The following is a 23,368-nucleotide window of genomic DNA, read 5'->3' on the forward strand; positions in this document are numbered from 1 at the left end:
CATAGTGAAGGATTATCAACCGTTTCGCTTTTATGCACTCGTTAGATTAAACACATTACCCGCCAAACATGAAATAAAGCACTTTAAAGAACCATTTAAATGTTCAAAACCACGATTATTCTTTAAGATCGTAAAGTAAGCAATTCAAATCGAAAAGCATCGCTTACGTTATTGCATCTGCATGGGTATGCTATTGCAAAAGGTGAAGACTGTATTATACTTTTATGACATATGACATCCTCATGAACTCAACTCCAGAATGACCAGACAATCAAAGCCAACGTCCCTGGCAGAATTCGGACTCAAACTCAGTCGAAGCGCCAACTTCCAATTACTAGAACCCTTTTTGCATTGACAAGCCTGATTTCAGCACGATCATAAAGCTTACAAAAGACACTACTACAAGTTTAGAAACAGGTGGTTTGTCTCAAATACAGTTCTACATATAATTACATGGATAATAATACAGATGGTATGAATAAGTTACTTGTTACCAGTTACAGCTTTCACCTGCATTCTATTGGTCCTTACGAACACAAAAGATGAATTCCTAAAACAAATTAGTACATGGCTTGGTGGATGACCGATCAGTTAGTATGTACGATCAATTTTTTTGCCACTAACCGAATGCCAGCATTCTGCTGATAATCATACGGGTCCAAGGAGAGGTACACGTCCACAAAAGTTCCCGGGGTTAACAAGGTATCAAGTTCTTCAACATCAAATCTGCTGAACACAAGCCTTTGCGGGGTAGTGGAAGATTCTTTCTCGTATATCTCCGTGACCCATCTGGCTACGTTTCCAGCTGCAACCGTGGGTATTCTGAATAAATTGCAGAGAAAAAGGGTGAACTATCAGTAACAGAAAGTATGAAAGTCTTGTAAGTTGTCATTAGCCTGTAATGATGCTTCATTTGCTTGCAAAGAGATAGAATGAACGGTTATTTGAACCATTACTCCTTTTCCAACTCAAAGCTGGTGGAACATTCTGAAATCCATCACATTTTCCCGTTCTCAAAAAGAAAAACAGATAAAGCACATTGTAGACTTGTTTTTTTTTTTGCTATTAAACCATGGAACTGATACACAAAAAAATATACTCAAGTCTTGGCCCAGACACCCTGAGTTACAAACAAGTACCAAGGAAAATGCTTTCCCCTCGTAAAAGATAACCCAAAAAACGTAGAAACTAAAAATCACGGAGGGAGATTATTCATCAGCAAGAGTTTCAGAAAATATGTCAGCCTCCTAGAAAATTGAAATGAGTGCTCTATTTTTCCGCCTTATCGTACAACGGAAAATGGAAAATTGGTACAACAAAAAAGACAATCCATATATGTTCAAATTGAGAAGCAACTAAAGCAAATCTCTTGACATTTCAAGTTTCATAAACACTAAAAAGATATTGTAGTTACTGTACTAGCACATTAAAGTATTACTTCCTGGTATAGATGGAGCAAAAGAAAGACAAACTTACTGTAATCGCATGGTGGGAGAATTAGAGAATCCAGCCTTTTTGGTCAATACAGGTCTCCACTCAGAGCTGCTACCAGAATCCAAAGACAGTCTCTGTGCAAGCTTATCACATGCATCCAAAACCTCGCAAAGGTCTGGAGTTGCATCCACTACAAAATTCAAGCGCGGCCGGCCAGCAAAATCAACAAATTTTCTATTTATCCCAAAGCGCACTTTCAAGTGGTTACAACGAAGCTGCAGTGTAATATCTTTGTGCAATATTTGTATTCTCTGAGTTCCACGATAAAATGGCACAAGAGATACACGGATAGAAGGCGTAGAAACTTCAACAGGCTTTAAAAAGGCAGCATAGCAAGAGGGGGCCTCAGATTCAGCTGCAGTAGAAGACTCGGACTCTGAACCAGATTCTTCTTCATCAGTCTCATCCAATCGAAGCGATTCTCGCTCCACTTCATCAATCATTATGCCCAAGTCAAAAGGGTCTGGACCGGCTATGTTAGATTCAGCTCGATCAGGGACCTTGTCTGCTGTGTTTGGAGTCATAAGAGAGAGTATTGGATGATTTCCATCTCTGCTCTGATCAGAAAAGGAAGTCTGGAGATTTTCAATTTTGACACTTGACGAGGGTGTATTGACCATCCCATCGGGAGAAACTTTCCCATTACTACGACTTCTTGTAATTGCATTTGGAGAAACCCAACTGTTTTCCGTGAATACATCTGGGAGGCTTGACTCCTACGAATATACGATATTTTGGTGATTAGATAAATAACAACTTAAACAAATACAGTTCCATGAACCAACCGTGCTTACTATTAAACATGGCAAGCAGTCGTCCAAACAAGGGGCTCAGACGTTTTACGTTACAAGCTTTAACAAAGAACTTAAAACTTGTAAAAGTAAGTTTACCAAGAATAAAACGGTTGCACAGTACTTGAGAACTTCGAGATTCATCCGGACATCATCTAAACTCCTGAGAAATGATCACAAAGAGATTAATCAAATGTCAACCTTAAGACTATACAAGTAAAAGCCCACAACTTTTTAGAAGCACACAACTACCCTCAGAACAAACATCGTTCAAACCATTATTTGAGGTTCGCGATCTAAATGCTAATACAAATGTGCCGCTTGTATTTTGTTAGCTTTTTAGCCTAACATGAATTTCCTGAAATGAGCCATATGAGGTATAAGCTTATGTGGTACTCGGGGAGTGGAGTAGTCGCAAGTATAGGCAAGTAATGCAACCATTTATAGACCTTGGAATTCCATAGAAGCATTTGGGAGTGCTATATATATATATATATATAGAGTCAGTCTCAAATGAGGGAGTCCTTATTTTAGTTAAAATGCGGACCTCCTCATTTCTCCCATTTTCCGATCGAATTTCGATGATCCGAGCCGCTCAATGTGTTCAGAACGTGATTTTAAGGGTACCCGCAAGAAATCAGCAAAAAAAATAACCGGAAAGGGCTTCATCCGAGCAGTTTTCATCGAAATTCAATCGAAAAATGGAGGTCCGCATTTTATTAAAATGAGGTGGTCCTTACGGGAGACGGACTGATATATATATATATATATATATATATATTCAAAATTCGATCGGGAACTATGAGATTGAGATTTGGGGTGTTTTTTTAGGTGTTTTTTTTGGGTGTCCCTTGAACCGTTCTGATATATATATATATATATATATATATTACGGTCCATATCTTATGAGGGATCTCTTATTTTGTTAAAATGCGGACCTCCCCTCTCCCGATCAAATTTTCATGATCCGAACCGTTCAATGTGTTCAGAACGTAATTTTAAGGGTCCCTATGAGAAATCAGCAAAAAAAGGACCGGAAAGTGCTTCGTTCAAGCAGTTTTTCATTGAACCGTTCAATAAAAATTGTTCGGATGAAGCACTTCTCGGTCTTTTTTTTTGCTGATTTCTTAAGGGAACTCTCAGAGCATCCACATTGTAATAAGCAAATTGGTATGGATAAGCAAATTTAACAACAATGCTAAAAAAACACCTCACATTGTAATAAGCAAAGTTACAAGTCTTTTAGCAAATAACCAAATTTCACCCATTCCATAACCAAACTAAACAACTTTTACCAATAACCAAAACTCAATAATCAAACCCAATAACCAAATTCAAAACTAAAAAACACCCCACATTAGAATTGTCTCATCGAGAAGAATAATTTGGTGTGGTCGGGTGCGTGATTAGAACTCGTTTGTAATTGGACATAGGTGCATTGCGTATTGCGGAGGTTTTTTTTATAGGGATGCAAAAATAACCAATGTGGAGGTAAAGTTTGTTAAGTTTGATTATGAACTAAATGGATAATCAAATGCTGACGTGGCACATTTTGATTATTGATTTTGATTATTCCCATTGCGGATGCTCTTAAAAATCATAATCTAAACACATTGAATGGTTCGGATAATCGCAATTTGATCGGGAAAGGGGAGGTCCGCATTTTAACAATATAAGGGATCTCTCACTTGATCCGTGGTGCATATCTATATCTCTATATAGCTTCTTATAAGGGCGCCCTTACCATATTAAAGTGCGGACATCCTCTTTTCTCCCCATTCCCGATCAAATTTCGATGACCCGAGCGCTCAATGTGTTCAGAACGTCATTTTATGGGTACTCACAAGAAATCAGCAAAAAAAAAAACCAGGAAGGTCTCATCCGAGCAGTTTTTATTTGAACCGTTTAATAAAAAACAAATAAAAACTACTCAGATGAAGCCTTTCCCGGTCTCTTTTTTTTTTTTTTTTTCTAATTTCTCACGGGTACCCTTAAAATCACGTTCTGAACACATTGAGCGACTCGGATCATCGCAAATTGGTCGGGAAAGGGGTGTCCTCACTTTAATATAGTAAGGGCGCCCTTATAAGAAGTTTTGTGTGTGTGTGTAGTTTATGACCATCAACAGATCCAGACCATTGGAAACACGATCCAACGGCTGACAACAACGTCCGCATTTTCTGAAAATAAGGGTGACCTTATTAGAAGGGCCCTAATATATATATAGTTAGTTAGGTTCCGGTGAGGGATCCCTCATTTTATTAAAATGAGAGACTCCCCTTCCCGATTGAATTTCGATGATCCGAGCCGCTCAAAGTGATCAAAACGTGATTTTAAGGATCCCCGTGAGAAATCAGCAAAAAAAATGACCGGAAAGGGCTTCATCCGAGCAGTTTTCATTGAACGGTTCAAAAAAAACTGCTCGGATGATGCCCTTCCCGGTCATTTTTTTTGCTGATTTCTTGCGGGGCCCCTTAAAATTACGTTCTGCACACATTGAACAGTTCGGATTTTCAAAATTTGATCGGGAAATGAAAGTCCCTCATTTTAACAAAGTGAGGGATCCCTCACTTGAAAATTCCTATATATATATATATATATATACACATACATACATACGTTAATATATACATCTCCATGGATGCCATAAAGTTTAATAAGCATTTATAACTGCAATAAATACTGGAAGTTGAACTGTTGAAGAGGAAATGGGGATATATTTATAAGACGTAGAGGGGGGCGGAGAGCACAATATACCTATGTGTTTGCTGTCCAAGCCCAAAGTAAGTTGCAAGTGTGGCCATCTGCATAGAAGAGAATGATTGTACCAAAATTCAAGAGCTTAGACCAACCAATTATGACAATATGATAACACATCAAATATGCATAAGTGTATTAAGTGCAACTATGCAAGATAAAACAGTATCATAGATACTGACTCATGGATTAACTGTGGAAATAAAATTCAGGAAAAACATAACCAATCATAGTTGCAACATGTGTTAAGTACCATCTTGACAGGGCTTAGACATAATACTAGGTCAAGCAACCTAATTGAAGGCGGAGACAGTTTACCCAGATAACAAAGGGAGATGTTCACATCCCCTCCAATAAAGGGAGGTGACAACAAAGGGAGGATATGCAATCTCATGCTTTGTTGGATTGATTGTCGAATGGATACGCAATCCCTCCTCTAATTGTTTCACTCAAATGCTGGAAATGGAGTCCCCACAGATTCTAAGTCAAATCTCAAGTCAGATCAAACCAATTAAAATGCGATAATGGAAATTACTAGCTGATTTTGTTATTTGTTTAACATTATAAAAGAAATATTAGAATCGGAAAGCAGAGGGATAGGAGAAAATTGGTAACTCAGAACAACCAATAGAAACGAGAATCACATGACTATAAACAAATAGTAATGATAGATGCAAACATACATCTCTGAATAATTACAAGACAAGGTAGGAGACTACATTGCAGTTTCAAAATATCAACCATTGGAAATGTAAAATGACCATCTCCACCCAAATCTTCATATTCTGGTATGCCAAAATTATTAAAGGCATATCCAAAGTAAGACATCCTCTAAAAAAGCAGCACATCAACCAATGTGCTACAATAGTATTTTCTTGTTCTTTCTTGACTTTTTTTTAACTCTTCAAGTTTTAAACCAATTGTTGGATTCCTCGTTATGTATATAAACTGTATTCTTCAACTTTGACATCTACGAGGAACTGTCAAATGCCACCTCATAAATTGGAGATTCGGGTAGAGTGTTGCAAACTACCAAAATTGATTATTTGGCATGCTTTGGGTGGAGATGCTCTAACACACAGAAGCCCTAAGGGACAGAATAATGACTACTGCCAAGCCAAGGAACTATCACCATTCACCACACATATAAAGACTACACTACAATTTTCTTATTCCCTAATGGCCAAGGTCACATACCCAATTCCATACTTAGCTACATCCCAAATTACAAAGCTTTGAATGGCTTTGGTACAAATACACAAGTCACCATAAAATGCACAACATTGTCAGTTCTGATGGGGTTATACCTTCATGTCACCAGCTCTCCTCCCAAACCTCTGAGTCAATAGAGCCAATGAGTCAATCGTACCCTTGGGCTCTGGCGGCGGCCTACTGATCTCTGCAAATGCCTCCCTAATCCGTGCACAATCGAACCTCAGGATATTGTGACCTGCCCATATCCTTCCTACAACACCAAAAAAAATTGAAATTTAACACATCATCTAAGGGACACTAATGAAGAAAATAACTAATCGGAAGTACAAATACAAGAGAACACCCAAGCTCCATAACAACCGAAAAAGAAAAAAAATCCACAAAACAGCAAAACAATTCGGCCCATTTGTTTGACCGGATATGAACATCGAATTGGCCTATATATAACCAAATATCCGGTGTTCAATTAAAGTACTTAGGACCTGGATTAAACATGCCTCAAGATATACAATCCGACAGGTTTAGTATTATTAATCGGGTGAGACTGTATATTAGTAGAATTAAAGATATTACTTTTTTTTAGAAAGAGTTGATACATACGTTTATTCATATACGTATTGTAACCCGCCCATATCCTCCCTATGAACACTCAAAATACCAAAAACCCACAAAAGCCCCAAAACATAAACCCCCAAAACAAAAACAGCCATGTACGTAGAGAGAGAGAGAGAGAGAGAGAGAGAGAGAGAGAGAGAGAGAGAGAGGGAGACCGTGGAGAATGTCGTAGACCCGGTCGGCAATTTGGGCGAAAGAGGGGGAGGAAAGGACGGCGTCCTTGGAAATGCCGTTGCTACGGACGGACAAGTTGGAGATGAGGGAGAGATCGGTGGGTCGGAGCAGGGTGGAGTAGCTCTCCAGCTCCACCAGCTTCCTGGGGCACACCAGAATGGAGCCGAATTCCAGAATGCCGAACCCCTGTCCGGGTCGGGTCGGCACCGTGGTCTCTATGTCGAAGAACACTATCTCCGACCGGTCACTACTACCCGAAACCACCATCGATAGAGCGCAGCTCAGAAGAGAGAGAGAGAGAGAGAGAGAGGGGAGTTAATAGCGCAAGCGGTTCCAATGTGAATGTTTACTTATTATAACGGGGAAAGGGAGACTTTCGGGAGAAGATTGCAGAGGAGGTGAGATGATATTGATACAGACGCAAAAGAAAACGTGCCAAACGACATAGATACCCTTAACAAGGAAGCGTGTTGTCTCTCAACTTTTGGTTCCCCTGTTCAAAGGTTTTTTTTTTTTTTTTAAATGATAATGTCAAAATTATTTTGTTAATATCAAAAATTCTTACGCATAAAAATTTTGTATTTTGCACATAATATCAACTTTTAATGCACAACAATTTTGATATAAATAAAAATAATTTTGACATTATTACCACCCAATTTTCTTTAGTATTTCTACGAGGCGATTTTTTTAGTCCTCTAAATAGGAGTACTAGGAGATGGATGAAAGACTTTCCTAAGGAGCATGAGTATTTGATATGAGGTACGGAGTACTTGAAGCTAAGCTCATGATTCCGATGATAAGACAAGCCTATTTCTTCTCCCGCGTTGAATGCTTTAGAGCTCCATTCCGTTAAAGTTGTGTCTCAATTTTGGGCTTTGAACTCCAGCTTTTAGGTTCTTATGACACATTTGAGGGCGGTTAGGGGAAATGGGAAATTTTGTACTGCGCTCCGCCCTATATGGACTGTAGGGCGGCTGATTCAATCGTTCATTTCGGCACGGATGGTTCAGATTTAATCCAAACTCTTATTGATCTGAACCATCCATTAATCGGATTAAAATTCAAGTCTTCCATTCCCGAGGTGGATAGCCCGAATCTACCCTATAGGAGTTGTAGAGTGCCTCACCCCACAGAATCGCTCGATTGCAATCAGAGACCTTCCCATTTAGAAGGATCTTGTAGTGCACCCTGTAGTGCAACATCTGACTGACTGTCTGTTTTTGCAATTTATTACTTTTAGATTCGCTGAAGCACTTTTACTAATCAAAATTAACTCTTACCAGTAAAAATTAATATACATACCTGAATATTTTTTACCGAGATAGAAAGCTTGGATGCTGCACTACGAGATTTGCATTACCGGACCCCGCTTTTGTACATATATATTTGTGTGTACATACTAGTTGAACCATCGACAGCATTGAACCATTTGCAATTATATTAGCTGTGAATTAAGCAAAATTAGCTTTGGAAACTAGTCTTGCTCTTGCCAGTAACGATTTTAACCATAGAAAAGAGGTTTTTCCATCGATAAGAAAAAATATTTTTAAAAATCAGTTACACAATCAAATGGGACAAATTATGTGTATTACACCTAGTAGTAATCTTTGGGTCCATGGACCACGACTCAACCGGCCCCATAACAGCTTTGTTTGGTTTGAATTTTGAGAGAGGATGTTGCAAGGTGTAATGACTAAAAAGAGAGACAGATAGAGACATGAGAGTAATAATTTAAGCAAAAAATTATTAGACTGTGCGCAGACAGAGGGGTTAGTTTTAGAGACCCAAAGTGAATATAGTCCATCAGTAGCAGAGGTATATGGGGGTTGGGGCCGGGGGTGGACATGCCACTCCCGCTTTTGGAATATAATTTAATTTACACTAAAGGGTTGTTCGGCTTAATAAACGAAATGACTTATTTTTTTGTCTTTATTCAATTTTTTTTTGCATTTGTTAGTTTTTTGTCAACTTTTTGTGAATTATTGTTTTTTTATGACGAAAGGAATCTAAAAAGTAAAAATTTACAATCGAAACCAATTCTTTATTTTTGGAGACTCAAAAAAGCTATTCAAAAAGTAATTTTTAAGAATCAACAACTCCAACCCAATTCTCTATTTTTCACCTCCAAAACTTCCCCCAATTCTTCCTCCTTTTATTGTTTGATATTATTATTTTTTCCTCCTTTCATTAGATGCATATTTTTCCAATACAATGATAGGATAGTGTTATTTCAAATTAATGCATTACATATACTTAATACGGTCTTGCTATATTGTCAGCCCAGTGGGCTTACAATAAGCACACTAGAAAACAAAAAAAAAATGTATTTCTGTGTACTTTTTATACCCTTTAATACACATTCACATACTCACTATTGTTAGCCCATTGGGCTGATTTTAGACTCATTTTGAAGGTATTATTATTATCTTTCCAATAATACCAATTTCATAGAAGAAAAAAAAAGCGTAATGTAAAAGTTATATGTAATTGACGAAATTCTGGCAAAAAAATAAATAGAATATTAGTGAATGAGAGAAATGGAGATGGGTCTCTTTAGGAAGAGACCCTCCAACTATGGAGAATGAGAATTGAGTCTCCATTTTGGAGACCCCATATGAAAATGGGTTGGAGGACAGGCATTCTCCAAAATGGAGTTTTAGTGCTCAAATAGAGATGGGTTGGAGTTACTCTAACAAAAAAATAGAAAGCCCAAGCAAAGTTCGATTTTATGCTTAACTTTTCTCTTCGTGTAACATATACATACTAGTGAACTCCAATTGCACAGTGTCGCTTATGGGTGCAAACGAGTCAAGCTGTATAGTTTTTGAGTTTGGCTAGTTTATTAAACGAGCCTAAAATTCAAGCTCGGCTCATTCACAAACGAGCCGAGCCTAGCTCATTTATTTAACTAGCATCTTTAAGCGACTCGAGTCTATAAGACAAATCAAACTTTTGCGAGTTGAGCTGAGCTTTTGAGTGTGAAGCTTGGCTTGTTTAGTAAACAAGACTAAAACTCAAGCTCGAACTTGGCTCGATTATTAAACAAGTCAAGCCGAACCACGAGTTGCTCACAAATAGCTCGATTCATTTGCCACCCTAGTGCCACCCACTTAGCAAATTTCTGGCTCCACCACTGCCGTCCATGCACGTACATAGAATATTCTTTTTTTTGGATACTTCGGAAATTTTACGTAGAATATTCGTTGCCCAACCGTACGTATATCCGAATTCCCAACCCACGAACCGAATCCAACGAAACACCCAGGAAAGCAGAAAACCAATTGGATAACGAACACGAGTAGTATAAGGTAATATTCGTTGCTTTAGTGTATCGCAACAGTGTGGTGTTGAAGGCCTGAAACTTATATAGAGGTTTGTTTCCTTGAAATTTTTCAGGTGCTATTAACTCCTTTACGATCAATCGAAACGGAGCATTTACTCCGGATGTGCCCCAACGGGGCTAGTAAACGATGGGTTTTATGGCCCCCTAAGATTAGTTGAAGTTGACGACTTAAAATGCACGTAAGCTGACCTGTACAACTGATTGTAAAAATGCTTCAACTGCCGTAATCAGCTAACTTAATTAATAACTGTAATGCCGTTTTTAGTTTGGATCTTTTTGTAATACTCCTTGCTCACAATCACACGTCTTCTTTCCTTTTCTTGACCCACACACCAGCTTTGGCTTCCTTTGTGTAGCTAAGCTAGCTTGTCATCTCTGTACCAAACAAAGCAAGGGTTCTCTTTCTTAAATTTTTTTTGGTAAGCTAGCTTCTCTTTCTTAATTTGTGAACAGAAAAGATAATCCTAATAGAGAGAGATGGTAAACTTATTCCAGACGTCATTAAACATGGTGCTAGAAGTTCACTATCGATATGATATGTTATTTGTTGATGTCCAGACGGAATTGCGGTCGGGAGCCTGACATAGCAAATCTATGTCTTTAGTTCACGATGAGAGTTGTTCAAAATTTTGATGATGATTTTTTAATTTTTAGATTGCGAGACGAATCAATAATCCGTAAAAAAAAATTGACGCAAAAAAAAAAATTTGAATAGAGAAAAAAATCCAGATTTTTCTTTTTAGGCCAAACTGGCCACGTACTTATAATTTAGATTTTTATCTTCCAAATTATATTAGTGACGGAAAAGTATAAATATGAAGCAAATAAACTACTTTGTTTTTTCTACTTTTCATCTTCCAAATTACATTAGTGATATTTTTATTGATTACATCTGCCAAATTAGTTTGGTGATGTTTTTTTATTTTGAAAATAGAAAAATCTCTAGGAATCCATATTAACACAAGCCAATCAATTAGCTCACAGTGATCTCCATCGGACTGGCGATGTTGTGGGACTCAGATCCTGTACAGTTTTATTGCATTCAGTCCCGTTATGTTTTGGACCTTCTGGGCCCATTCGGGGATCACGATAATGATCGAAACCATTCATTTTCTAGAGCTCATTGAATTCTTCAAGCATGGAAAGATTCTAGGTCATTGGGTACCAATCGATGACTTAACGGAACACAATTTTCTTGAAACAAATGTATTGTGCACACTGAATCCAACCCATTTGTTTTTTGTTAAGGCCACGTTTTGAAAAGTTTTTATTTTTTATTTTTTAGTTTTTGTTTTCGATATTTTTTGAAGCAAGCACTATAAATATGTTTGTGTTATTATTTCTGTTTACAAAATACATAATTAATTCCAATAGTTTACGAAAATTCTAGAAACACAAAAATTGCATTTTCCTTTGATTTAATAACACTTTCGGCAGATTAAGAAATAAATAAACAAAAACTATTTTGGTCATCAAACATGTTTATGTTTTTATTTTTTAATAAATAAACAAAAAATCATTTCTTGTTTTTTATAAATTAGAAACAAAAAAACTGACAACTTTATTAAACAGAGCCTAAGTAACCGATCGGTATCCAATAAACTTGTAACTTTTCAGTGTTTGATGAATTCAACGAGCTATAAAATGAACAATTTCGATAGTTATTATGAGCCTGGAATGAGTCCACAAAAGTCAAAGCTGGACGAAACTAGATACAATAAAACTGGATAGTACCTGAGTCCGACGTTGTGACATCTTAGAAGACCGTTAGCAGAAACTGTAAAATGCCCAACTGGAAACGCCTTCTCTGCTGAGCAATGTCGAAGCTTTTCCCTCCTAAAACCCCACTCAAAACCAGAAAATCTCTAATCTACACTAGACCAATATCACCTTCATCTTCAACTTCGTCTTCTTCATCTTCATCTTCACCTTCTTCTCCTTTTGCATCCGATCTCACCAACACTATCCTTAACTGTAACAACCCAAATCAAGCACTCCAAATCTTCAACCGAGCTTCCCACCAAATCCACGCAGCCAAGAAACCTTGGGCCTATTCTGCCATCATTCACGTCTTAACCAGGGCCAAACTCTACGTGAAGGCAAGGTGTTTGATGAAAGACCTCATTGAAAATCTCCTACAGACCCGAAAACCCCATCGCTCCTGTTTGTCTGTTTTCAACGTGCTTAGCCGGTTAGAAACCCCCAAGTTCGCTCCCAATGTGTTTAGAGTGCTAATTATTGCGTTATCCGAAATGGGTCTTGTTGAAGAGGCGTATGGGTTTATTGGAAAATTGGCAATTTGCCACAAATGCAGGCTTGCAATGCACTCTTAGATGGGTTTGTCAAGAAGGGTAGGTTTGATTTGATGTGGGAAGTTTACGGGGAGATGATGTTGCGAGGAGCATCGCCCAGTGTTGTGACTTATGGCGTATTGATTGATGCGTGTTGTAATCAGGGAGATATTGTCACGCCCCGTTCCGGAATAGCACCTCATCGGCCTATCCCGATACGACACGCGACAACAGCCCAACAACAGCCAGTTACTAGCAATTCCAAGAATAACTAAATATTGAAGTTTAAAAGCCACATTTTATTTACATCTCAAAAATGATTGTCATTTACAAACTACAGCGGAAGTCTGTCAAGAAATAAACATAACCAACTAATATCCAAAACTAAACTAAGCAAAAATCATCTACGGGCCAGGAGACAAGGACTCCCACAGGCCTCAACTACGCACTTCTCGAGCGAGTCACAAAATGCAAAACGCGACCTGTAGTGGACACCGACCTATACCTGCAAAACTGGAACCCAAAACGAGTTCCAGGAGTGTAAATGAGACATGGATGTTGTTCAATATAGACAATAAATCCAAGTTCATCATTAATTAAGCATTAAGCAAATAATCGACACAAAGTCTTTAATCCGACACAAAGTCACTAGCTCGACACAAAGTCATAATTTTGGCATAAAGCCATTGAATCGACACAAAGTCAAAGGCTCGACACAAAGTCCGGCCGTTGGCCGTTATTGCCCATCGACACGAAGTCACAGTTCAATATCACAAGTTCAATCCAAATGAAGAACATCTATGAATCGAACACTCACCTCGGTCTCCAACAAAAAAGAAAACCAACGCAGTCACTCCCTACGTGGAGCTGCGGTACTCGTTGTCGCCTCCGAACCTAACAAATATTCCGCACATATGAGCTCAAAGTTCAATTCCAAAAACAAAGAAGTAAATTCACCAATTTGTACTTCAAAGCCGAAAATCTCATAAACACACACTTTCTAGCAGAACCATAAATCGAAGTCTGACTATAGCATTCTATAGGTTTCAAAGAATACTACAAGACCACCACCACTGGCAAGAAGACTTCTAGTACATCAATCTGGATATAAAATTTGCCCAAATTGGACTCCGAATGACTAAGATATGCTCAATTGAAATTACACATCTAAAACAGAAACTACAGACCCAGCAGAACAGTCTGCGATCGAATGCTCATTAAAAATCACACACTTAATCTTTTCCAATATTTCCAACGCCAAAACAACACCAACTGATCAAGGTTTAAGACTCAATAGCATCCATAGTCGGTAAGCATATTCAACTATGACAAAATTGATGAAGAACACAGCTATAAAACCTGCCCAGAATCTCAGAATCACCAAACTATTAACTTCAGAACCAAAACTGCTTTTCTCAGACCAAACTAAGGCACAATCTTTACAGATTCAGAAAGATATACAAGTCTAGTTTCGGAATCAAGAAACGGTGCGTAAAACCAATACCCGAGCAAGAAGTTATGCCCGTTTTTCCAACACGTGTCTGGGCTGTCTGCCCAGACGCGAATCTGACTGCAACCCGGTTGAAGATTTTTATCTTTTTCCATACTATTCAGAAAATTCTGAAATTTTTACAGCATAAACTACACTCATAGAGGCACCTACGGTAAAATTATCAGAAAATAACATGATCGGTATGTCAACAAGAAATATTCATCAAAAACAGGACAGATTCAATTCTGCTCAAAACACAGTTATGCATATTCATTTGTTATACACGAATTTAAGCAAAAAGGGAGTGAAAATTACCTACTGAATTGAGGTTTCAATCACCCTTCCACCTCTTCTTTCCACCGTCTCTCTCTCTCTCTCTCTCTCTCTCTCTCTCTCCACGTTGGAACAACTCCCTGATGGGTTTCCTTTCTGTTTTTTTTTCTTTCCCTTTTGATGACACACACACACTCCACCTCACACAAACACACGGCACACATGCACCAATTTTAAAAAAAATTGCACTTTAGCCCTTTAGGTTATTAAATATAACATTTAAGCACCTCAATTAAAAAGGATGTTACACCCTCCCCCTCTTAGGAAATTTCGTCCCCGAAATTACTTACCAAATTCAAACAAATACGGATAGCTCTTTCGCATAGACTCCTCCGTCTCCCACGTAGCTTCCCGCTCTGAATGATTACGCCATTGGACTTTCACCAACGGTATTACTTTTGAACGAAGGACATGTTCCCCTCGCTCCAAAATCCGAATTGGTTCCTCTACATAGGTCAAGTTCCCCTTTAGTACCATCGGTACCGTACCCAAGACATGAGATGGATCTGGCATGTACTTCCTTAACATTGAAACATGGAAGACGTTGTGTAATCGTGCCAACTCCGCTGGTAGAGCCAAACGATACGCCGTTGTTCCTACTCGTCCGATGACCTCATATGGCCCAATATACCTTGGAGCCAATTTCTTCTTACCCTTGAAACGTACAACACCTTTCCAAGGAGACACACGAATAAATACTCGGTCACCAACTTGAAACTCCAAATCTCGCCTCCTTTTATCAGCATAGCTCTTTTGTCGATCTTGCGCAATTTTCAACCGTTCTCTTATGAGTTTAACACCATCAGCAGTTTGTTGTACCAATTCCGGTCCCAATATACGCCTTTCTCCCACATCGTCCCAATAAATAGGAGTCCGACACTTTCTGCCATATAACGCTTCGAACGGTGGCATGCCAATGCTGCTATGGTAACTGTTATTGTAAGCAAACTCCATTGTCGGCAAGTATTTATCCCAACTGCCTTTAAAATCAAGAACACATGCCCTCAACATGTCCTCCAAAGTCTGAATAGTTCGTTCAGATTGCCCGTCCGTTTGAGGGTGAAAAGCGGTACTGAATTTCAAAGAAGTACCCAAGGCATGCTGCAAACTAGCCCAGAATCTAGAAGTAAACTTAGGATCTCTATCACTAATAATAGACACAGGCGCCCCATGCAATCTGATAATCTCATCAACATAAATCTGAGCATATTTATCTGTAGTGTACGTAGTCTTAACTGGTAAAAAATGAGCTGATTTTGTCAATCTATCCACAATCACCCAAATGGAATCGTACCCCTTCTGAGAACGCGGCAAACCTATCACAAAATCCATTGTCACATGCTCCCATTTCCACTCCGGTATAGGAAGATTTTGCAATAAACCTGCCGGTCGTTGATGTTCTGCCTTAACTTGCTGACACACCAAACAACAAGCCACATACCGAGCTATCTCCTTCTTCATCCCATACCACCAATAATGTTCTCTAAGATCCCGATACATTTTTGTACTTCCCGGGTGCATTGCATACGGTGAATTATGAGCCTCCTCCAGAATTTCCATCTTTAAGTTTAAATTCCTAGGAACACACAACCGATTCCCGTACATTAACACTCCATCATCCCGAATCGTGAAGTCTTTCCGTTTCCCCTTTCTCACCTGATCTCTGAATCCCCTCAACCTTCGATCCTCAAACTGCGTCTCTCGAATGTGATCAATCAACACAGGCCTCACTCTAATTTGAGCTATCAAAGCATCAGTTCTTGTTAAAGCCAGCTTTACTCCCATCATAGCCAACTCAGTAAAGATATCAACGCGTGTACATTGAACACAAGCCAATCTCCCAGCTGTCTTTCGACTCAGAGCATCAGCAACCACATTGGCTTTCCCCGGATGATAGTGTATAGAACAGTCATAATCTTTGATTAACTCCATCCACCGCCTTTGTCTCAAATTCAAATCCTTCTGTATAAATAAATATTTCAAACTCTGGTGGTCCGTGTAAATTTCACAAGTCACCCCATACAAGTAATGCCTCCACAATTTTAAAGCAAAAACCACCGCCGCCAACTCTAAGTCATGAGTAGGATAGTTACGCTCGTGATTTTTCAGTTGTCTCGACGCAAACGCAATAACTTTACTCCGTTGCATTAGAACACAGCCAAGACCCTGATGTGAAGCATCACTGTATATCACCAAATCCTCATTACCCTTCGGTATAGTCAACACTGGCGCTGTTACCAATCTTGTCTTCAACTCTTGAAAACTGTTTTCACATTCTTCAGACCAAATAAATCTTACATCCTTCCTTGTCAATTTTGTCATGGGTAATGCAATAGCAGAAAAGCCTTGAATGAACCTTCGGTAGTACCCTGCCAAGCCAAGGAAACTACGGATCTCAGAAACATTAGTTGGCCTTTCCCAATTCACCACTGCTTCTATCTTCTTCGGATCAACACAAATACCATCCCTGGAAATTACATGACCCAAAAATACGACGCTGTCACGCCAAAATTCACATTTGCTCAATTTACCGTACAATTGCTTCTCTCGCAAAGTCTGCAATATGGTTCTCAAATGCCGTTCATGATCCTCCTTATTCCGAGAGTAAATTAGAATATCATCAATGAACACAATAACAAACGAATCCAGATATGGCTCAAACACCCTATTCATTAGATCCATAAATACCGCAGGAGCATTAGTTAACCCAAAAGGCATAACTAAAAATTCAAAATGGCCATACCTCGTTCGGAAAGCTGTTTTGGACACATCACTGTCCTTCACTTTTATCTGATGATACCCCGATCTCAAATCTATCTTGGAAAAGACGGCTGCCCCTTGCAACTGATCGAACAAATCATCAATTCTGGGCAAAGGATACTTGTTCCGAATTGTTACCTTATTCAGCTGCCTATAATCAATGCACATACGCATGGTACCATCCTTCTTTTTCACAAAAAGAACCGGTGCTCCCCAAGGTGAAATACTCGATTGTACAAACCCTTTATCCACCAATTCTTTCAACTGAATCTTCAACTCTAGCAATTCAGCTGGTGCCATTCTGTAAGGTGGAATAGAAATAGGATTTGTCCCTGGTAGCAATTCGATAGTAAACTCCACTTCCCTATCAGGCACAATTCCCGGTAACTCGTTTGGAAACACGTCCGGAAATTCATTCACAATAGGAATATCAGCCAACTCTAGTGGTTTCTTTTCAGTGTTAACAACAAAAGCAAGATAACCCCGACATCCCTTTCTCAACAAGTTTGCTGCCTTAAATGCAGAAATCATACCATTCAAAGGACCATGTTTATCACCATAGAATTTAATTTCCGCCTCACCTGGTATTCTAAATACAACTTCTTTATTAAAACAATCTAGAGATGCATGATGCGTTGATAGGAAATCCATGCCAAGAATAATGTCAAAATCAGACATAACTAAAGGAATTAAATTCGCCTCTAGTTTCCTATCATTAACACACACCACACAATTCGGGTATGACACCCCAACTATCACTACCTCTCCAATGGGGGTAGATATCGCCAAAGCAGTGTCTAATAGCACACAAGGTTTATTTAAACGCATGCTGAACACGTTCGACACAAAAGAATGCGTAGAACCTGGATCAATTAAAACTTGTGCATAAATACCAGAAACTACTAGGGTACCTGTCACCACTTCTGGAGTAGCCTGAATATTCTGTCGTGTCATAGCAAACACCCTACCCGGTGCAGTAGAACCACTCACTCCGCCACCACGACCAACAGAACTACTCGAAGCTCCGCGTCCAACAGGAACGTTGCCAACTGACGATGCTGCCGGCGCACGGGATTTTGGACACTGTGTTGACATATGCCCCATTTCACCACAATTGTAACATTTAATTCCCTTGCCTGCTTCCGGACAATCTCTAACACGATGATCAGGAGAACCACAACGGAAACACTGAAAGAAAGTCCCTCGACCACTTGATCCACCTTCCCTATTCACGCTTTGCTTACTCACCTCTCGCCCTTGTCCACTTTGTTGTTTGAAATCACTTTGCCCCTTCAAATGTTGAAATTTGCTTCCACCCTTGTAGTCACCACCAGATTTGCTTGCTTGCCTAACTTGACTGGCTGCAATTTTGCTCCTCTTAGTCTGTTCCCGCTTTTCAAACATTTCTTCAACATCTTTGCCAATCTGGCTTGCCATGTCAACCAAATCAGCATAATCTTTTTCTTTATAAGGCGTTATTCTGGTTCGAACATTATCCTCCAGTCCCTTTCTAAACCGTCTGCCCTTCTTTTCCTCAGTATCCACCATATGCGTAGCATAAGCTGAAAGAGCATTAAACTTGGCATCATATTCGGCCACCGACATACTCCCTTGCTTAAGATTGATAAATTCTGCCTCTTGCGCAAACCGATACATCTCAGGACAATATTTATCATTAAAGGCCTTCACAAATCTCGTCCATGTAATCACTTGTGGCACAGGTGGCTGAACATTGGGTAATGGGGCTGAGAGCAACCTCTGACTTGCCTCCCACCATATTAAAGCTTGCCCTTTAAAGGTAAAAGTTGCTAAGGTCACCTTTTGTTCGTCAGTAACTCCCATAGCTGTTAGAACCCTCTCCACCGTTTTCAGCCAATCCTCTGCCTCTTGAGGTTTGAAAGTACCCTCAAACTCCGTTGGATAAAGCTTCTTGAATTTCTCTAGCAATCCGACATTCTGATTAATTGGAGTTCCAGCTTGTCGTTCAACATACTGTGCTATAGCCGCCAAAAGCCTTTCTATGTCTCTGGCCCCAGCCTGAACTCCTATCGGTGCAACCCCACCAATCGCATCACCTTGCCCTGGATGAGAAGATGCTTCCCCTTCTTGATTTTCCATTTCCCTGTTGCAATTCAATTAAACAACAGCAACAATATATACTATTTTCATCATGTTAGATATACTAACACTAAACTCGACTCAACAAAAAGGAACAACTTCCTATAGTCCACTACTAGACCACAACTCGCTCAACGACACTCAGAATCTAGATAATTCTAGGCTCTGATACCAAAACTGTCACGCCCCGTTCCGGAATAGCACCTCATCGGCCTATCCCGATACGACACGCGACAACAGCCCAACAACAGCCAGTTACTAGCAATTCCAAGAATAACTAAATATTGAAGTTTAAAAGCCACATTTTATTTACATCTCAAAAATGATTGTCATTTACAAACTACAGCGGAAGTCTGTCAAGAAATAAACATAACCAACTAATATCCAAAACTAAACTAAGCAAAAATCATCTACGGGCCAGGAGACAAGGACTCCCACAGGCCTCAACTACGCACTTCTCGAGCGAGTCACAAAATGCAAAACGCGACCTGTAGTGGACACCGACCTATACCTGCAAAACTGGAACCCAAAACGAGTTCCAAGAGTGTAAATGAGACATGGATGTTGTTCAATATAGACAATAAATCCAAGTTCATCATTAATTAAGCATTAAGCAAATAATCGACACAAAGTCTTTAATCCGACACAAAGTCACTAGCTCGACACAAAGTCATAATTTTGGCATAAAGCCATTGAATCGACACAAAGTCAAAGGCTCGACACAAAGTCCGGCCGTTGGCCGTTATTGCCCATCGACACGAAGTCACAGTTCAATATCACAAGTTCAATCCAAATGAAGAACATCTATGAATCGAACACTCACCTCGGTCTCCAACAAAAAAGAAAACCAACGCAGTCACTCCCTACGTGGAGCTGCGGTACTCGTTGTCGCCTCCGAACCTAACAAATATTCCGCACATATGAGCTCAAAGTTCAATTCCAAAAACAAAGAAGTAAATTCACCAATTTGTACTTCAAAGCCGAAAATCTCATAAACACACACTTTCTAGCAGAACCATAAATCGAAGTCTGACTATAGCATTCTATAGGTTTCAAAGAATACTACAAGACCACCACCACTGGCAAGAAGACTTCTAGTACATCAATCTGGATATAAAATTTGCCCAAATTGGACTCCGAATGACTAAGATATGCTCAATTGAAATTACACATCTAAAACAGAAACTACAGACCCAGCAGAACAGTCTGCGATCGAATGCTCATTAAAAATCACACACTTAATCTTTTCCAATATTTCCAACGCCAAAACAACACCAACTGATCAAGGTTTAAGACTCAATAGCATCCATAGTCGGTAAGCATATTCAACTATGACAAAATTGATGAAGAACACAGCTATAAAACCTGCCCAGAATCTCAGAATCACCAAACTATTAACTTCAGAACCAAAACTGCTTTTTCTCAGACCAAACTAAGGCACAATCTTTACAGATTCAGAAAGATATACAAGTCTAGTTTCGGAATCAAGAAACGGTGCGTAAAACCAATACCCGAGCAAGAAGTTATGCCCGTTTTTCCAACACGTGTCTGGGCTGTCTGCCCAGACGCGAATCTGACTGCAACCCGGTTGAAGATTTTTATCTTTTTCCATACTATTCAGAAAATTCTGAAATTTTTACAGCATAAACTACACTCATAGAGGCACCTACGGTAAAATTATCAGAAAATAACATGATCGGTATGTCAACAAGAAATATTCATCAAAAACAGGACAGATTCAATTCTGCTCAAAACACAGTTATGCATATTCATTTGTTATACACGAATTTAAGCAAAAAGGGAGTGAAAATTACCTACTGAATTGAGGTTTCAATCACCCTTCCACCTCTTCTTTCCACCGTCTCTCTCTCTCTCTCTCTCTCTCTCTCTCCACGTTGGAACAACTCCCTGATGGGTTTCCTTTCTGTTTTTTTTTCTTTCCCTTTTGATGACACACACACACTCCACCTCACACAAACACACGGCACACATGCACCAATTTTAAAAAAAATTGCACTTTAGCCCTTTAGGTTATTAAATATAACATTTAAGCACCTCAATTAAAAAGGATGTTACAGATATGCCGAAAGCACGCATGTTGTTTGATGAAATGCTTCAGATGGGGATCAAACCGACAGTTGTGATCTACACGACTGTAATACGTGGTCTGTGTAACGAGAGCAAGATGTCTGAAGCAGAATGTACATATAGGATGATGAGGGAATCTGGTGTGCTACCCAATCTGTATACTTACAACACTCTAATGGATGGGTATTGCAAAGTGGCCAATGTGCACAAAGTAATTGAATTTTATCGGGAAATGCTGGGTCCTGATTTGCTGCCTAATGTTGTTACATTTGGTGTCTTAATTGATGCGCTCTGCAAAGCGGGTGAATTGGTGGCTGCCAGAAATTATTTTGTTTATATGATTAAGTTTGGTGTTGTTCCTAATGTATTTGTGTATAATTGCTTGATTGACGGCTATTTTAGTGCGAACAATCTGTCTGCAGCAATGGATATGTATGCAGAGATGAAAAGGCACGATATTTCACCTGACGTCTTTACTTATAGCATTCTTATAAAGGGTCTTTGTGCTCTTGGTAGATTGGAAGAAGCACACGAGTTGTTGGAAAAAATGAATAGAGAGGGAATCCTTGCAAATTCTGTGACATACAATACAATAATAAACGGGTACTGCAAAGAAGGCAATATGGAGAAGGCTCTGGAGGTAAGCTCTCAAATGACTGAGAAGGGTATAGAGCCCAATTTGCTCACCTTCTCTATCCTCATAGATGGTTACTGCAAGATAAGGAGAATGGATGCCGCCGTGGGAATTCATACCGAGATGGTAATCAAAGGCTTCGTGCCCGATGTGGTCTCTTATACAGCTTTGATTGGTGGACATTTTAAAGATGATAATGCAAAAAAAGCTCTCCGGTTGCACAAGGAGACGCTAGAAAGTGGCCTGACACCTAATGCATTTACTCTTAGTTGTTTGATTGATGGACTATGCAAGGAGGGAAGAACTAATGATGCAATTAAACTTTTCTTGGAGCAAACTGGAGCTGCCACTACTAAAGGTGAAATGGCTCACGTGGAGTGTGGCGATTGTGCTCCAAACCATGTTATGTATACAGCTTTGATTCAAGCTCTGTGTGAGGATGGTCGGGTTTTCAAAGCTAGTAAGTTTTTCTCCGACATGCGTCGTTTTAATGTGAAAATGGATGTGCTCATTTATGCACTCATTATTCAGGGTCATTTTCAGGCCAAGCATAAGTTTGATGTGTTGATGTTGCAAGCCGACATGCTAAAGCTGGGTATCATGCCCAATGCAACCATATATCAGGTCTTGGTTAAAGGTTATCGAGAGATCGGAGATCTTGAATTAGCTCTCATTTTGCATACCGATGCTTTGGACTATCAATGAAGAAAGCATGGTAATGTGCACATAAATTCTAGGCCTGCCCTCTTTGATACCATTTGGCTTTGATTTGGGGGCATGGTTTTACAACAAAACGTCCTTGTAGGCCCTTGGTGTCGAGGACTCCCTGTAGCACAATCTTTCGTAAGCCATGGTTTGGTGGCAGATGGGGACTATAACTTGAGTTTTGGACAATGATTTTTTTGACAAGAAGATTGATATCCTCCAGAATACTTGTTAGAACTTGTCCCACATTGGTTCATTATAACCTCCAAAACTAGTATATGAACTTGAGCAGCCTCTCCACTCATTGCCAATTGGTTTTGAGTTCAATGCTTTAACAAGACTAATGAGCTATTTAAGGAGGTGTAAAAAAAAGCAGATAGTTGATTTATTGATTGTTGATGGAGGAATGCATGAATTCTAACATCAGCTGACGAAGAAAGTTTTCTTAAGGTAACTGGAGAATGCAAATTGTCAAGCGCATTAACTGAAGAGGCCCTTCTAATGTTCGACAGAGACAAGACAAGTAGGTTTGGCTTTGCTGGAGGGTAAGTCATA

At 39.3% G+C, this 23,368-nt stretch overlaps 2 protein-coding genes and 1 pseudogene across 2 annotated transcripts; 2 read left to right on the forward strand and 1 right to left on the reverse strand.

The window, feature by feature from the left end:
* Positions 1-421: 421 nt before the first annotated feature.
* On the reverse strand, positions 422-7,443 carry LOC131336507 (protein NEN1-like). Its single transcript, XM_058372379.1, has 6 exons — positions 7,028-7,443; positions 6,350-6,507; positions 5,043-5,089; positions 2,385-2,448; positions 1,477-2,210; positions 422-822 (listed from the first exon to the last, which is right to left on the reverse strand). The coding sequence occupies exons 1-6, from the start codon at positions 7,311-7,313 to the stop codon at positions 588-590; spliced, it is 1,524 nt and encodes a 507-aa protein (XP_058228362.1). The 5' UTR covers positions 7,314-7,443; the 3' UTR covers positions 422-587.
* Positions 7,444-12,089: 4,646 nt separating this feature from the next.
* Positions 12,090-22,813, forward strand: LOC131298690 (pentatricopeptide repeat-containing protein At5g61400). Its single transcript, XM_058324167.1, is given in 3 exon segments — positions 12,090-12,663; positions 12,666-12,856; positions 21,455-22,813. Coding segments are annotated over 3 exon segments (2,004 nt in total). The 5' UTR covers positions 12,090-12,209.
* Positions 22,808-22,904, forward strand: LOC131299313 (small nucleolar RNA snoR100; annotated as a pseudogene).
* The last annotated feature ends 464 nt before the right edge of the window (positions 22,905-23,368 follow it).

The sequence above is a fragment of the Rhododendron vialii genome, chromosome 8a, assembly GCF_030253575.1.
Source record: "Rhododendron vialii isolate Sample 1 chromosome 8a, ASM3025357v1".
Taxonomy (NCBI): Eukaryota; Viridiplantae; Streptophyta; class Magnoliopsida; order Ericales; family Ericaceae; genus Rhododendron; species Rhododendron vialii.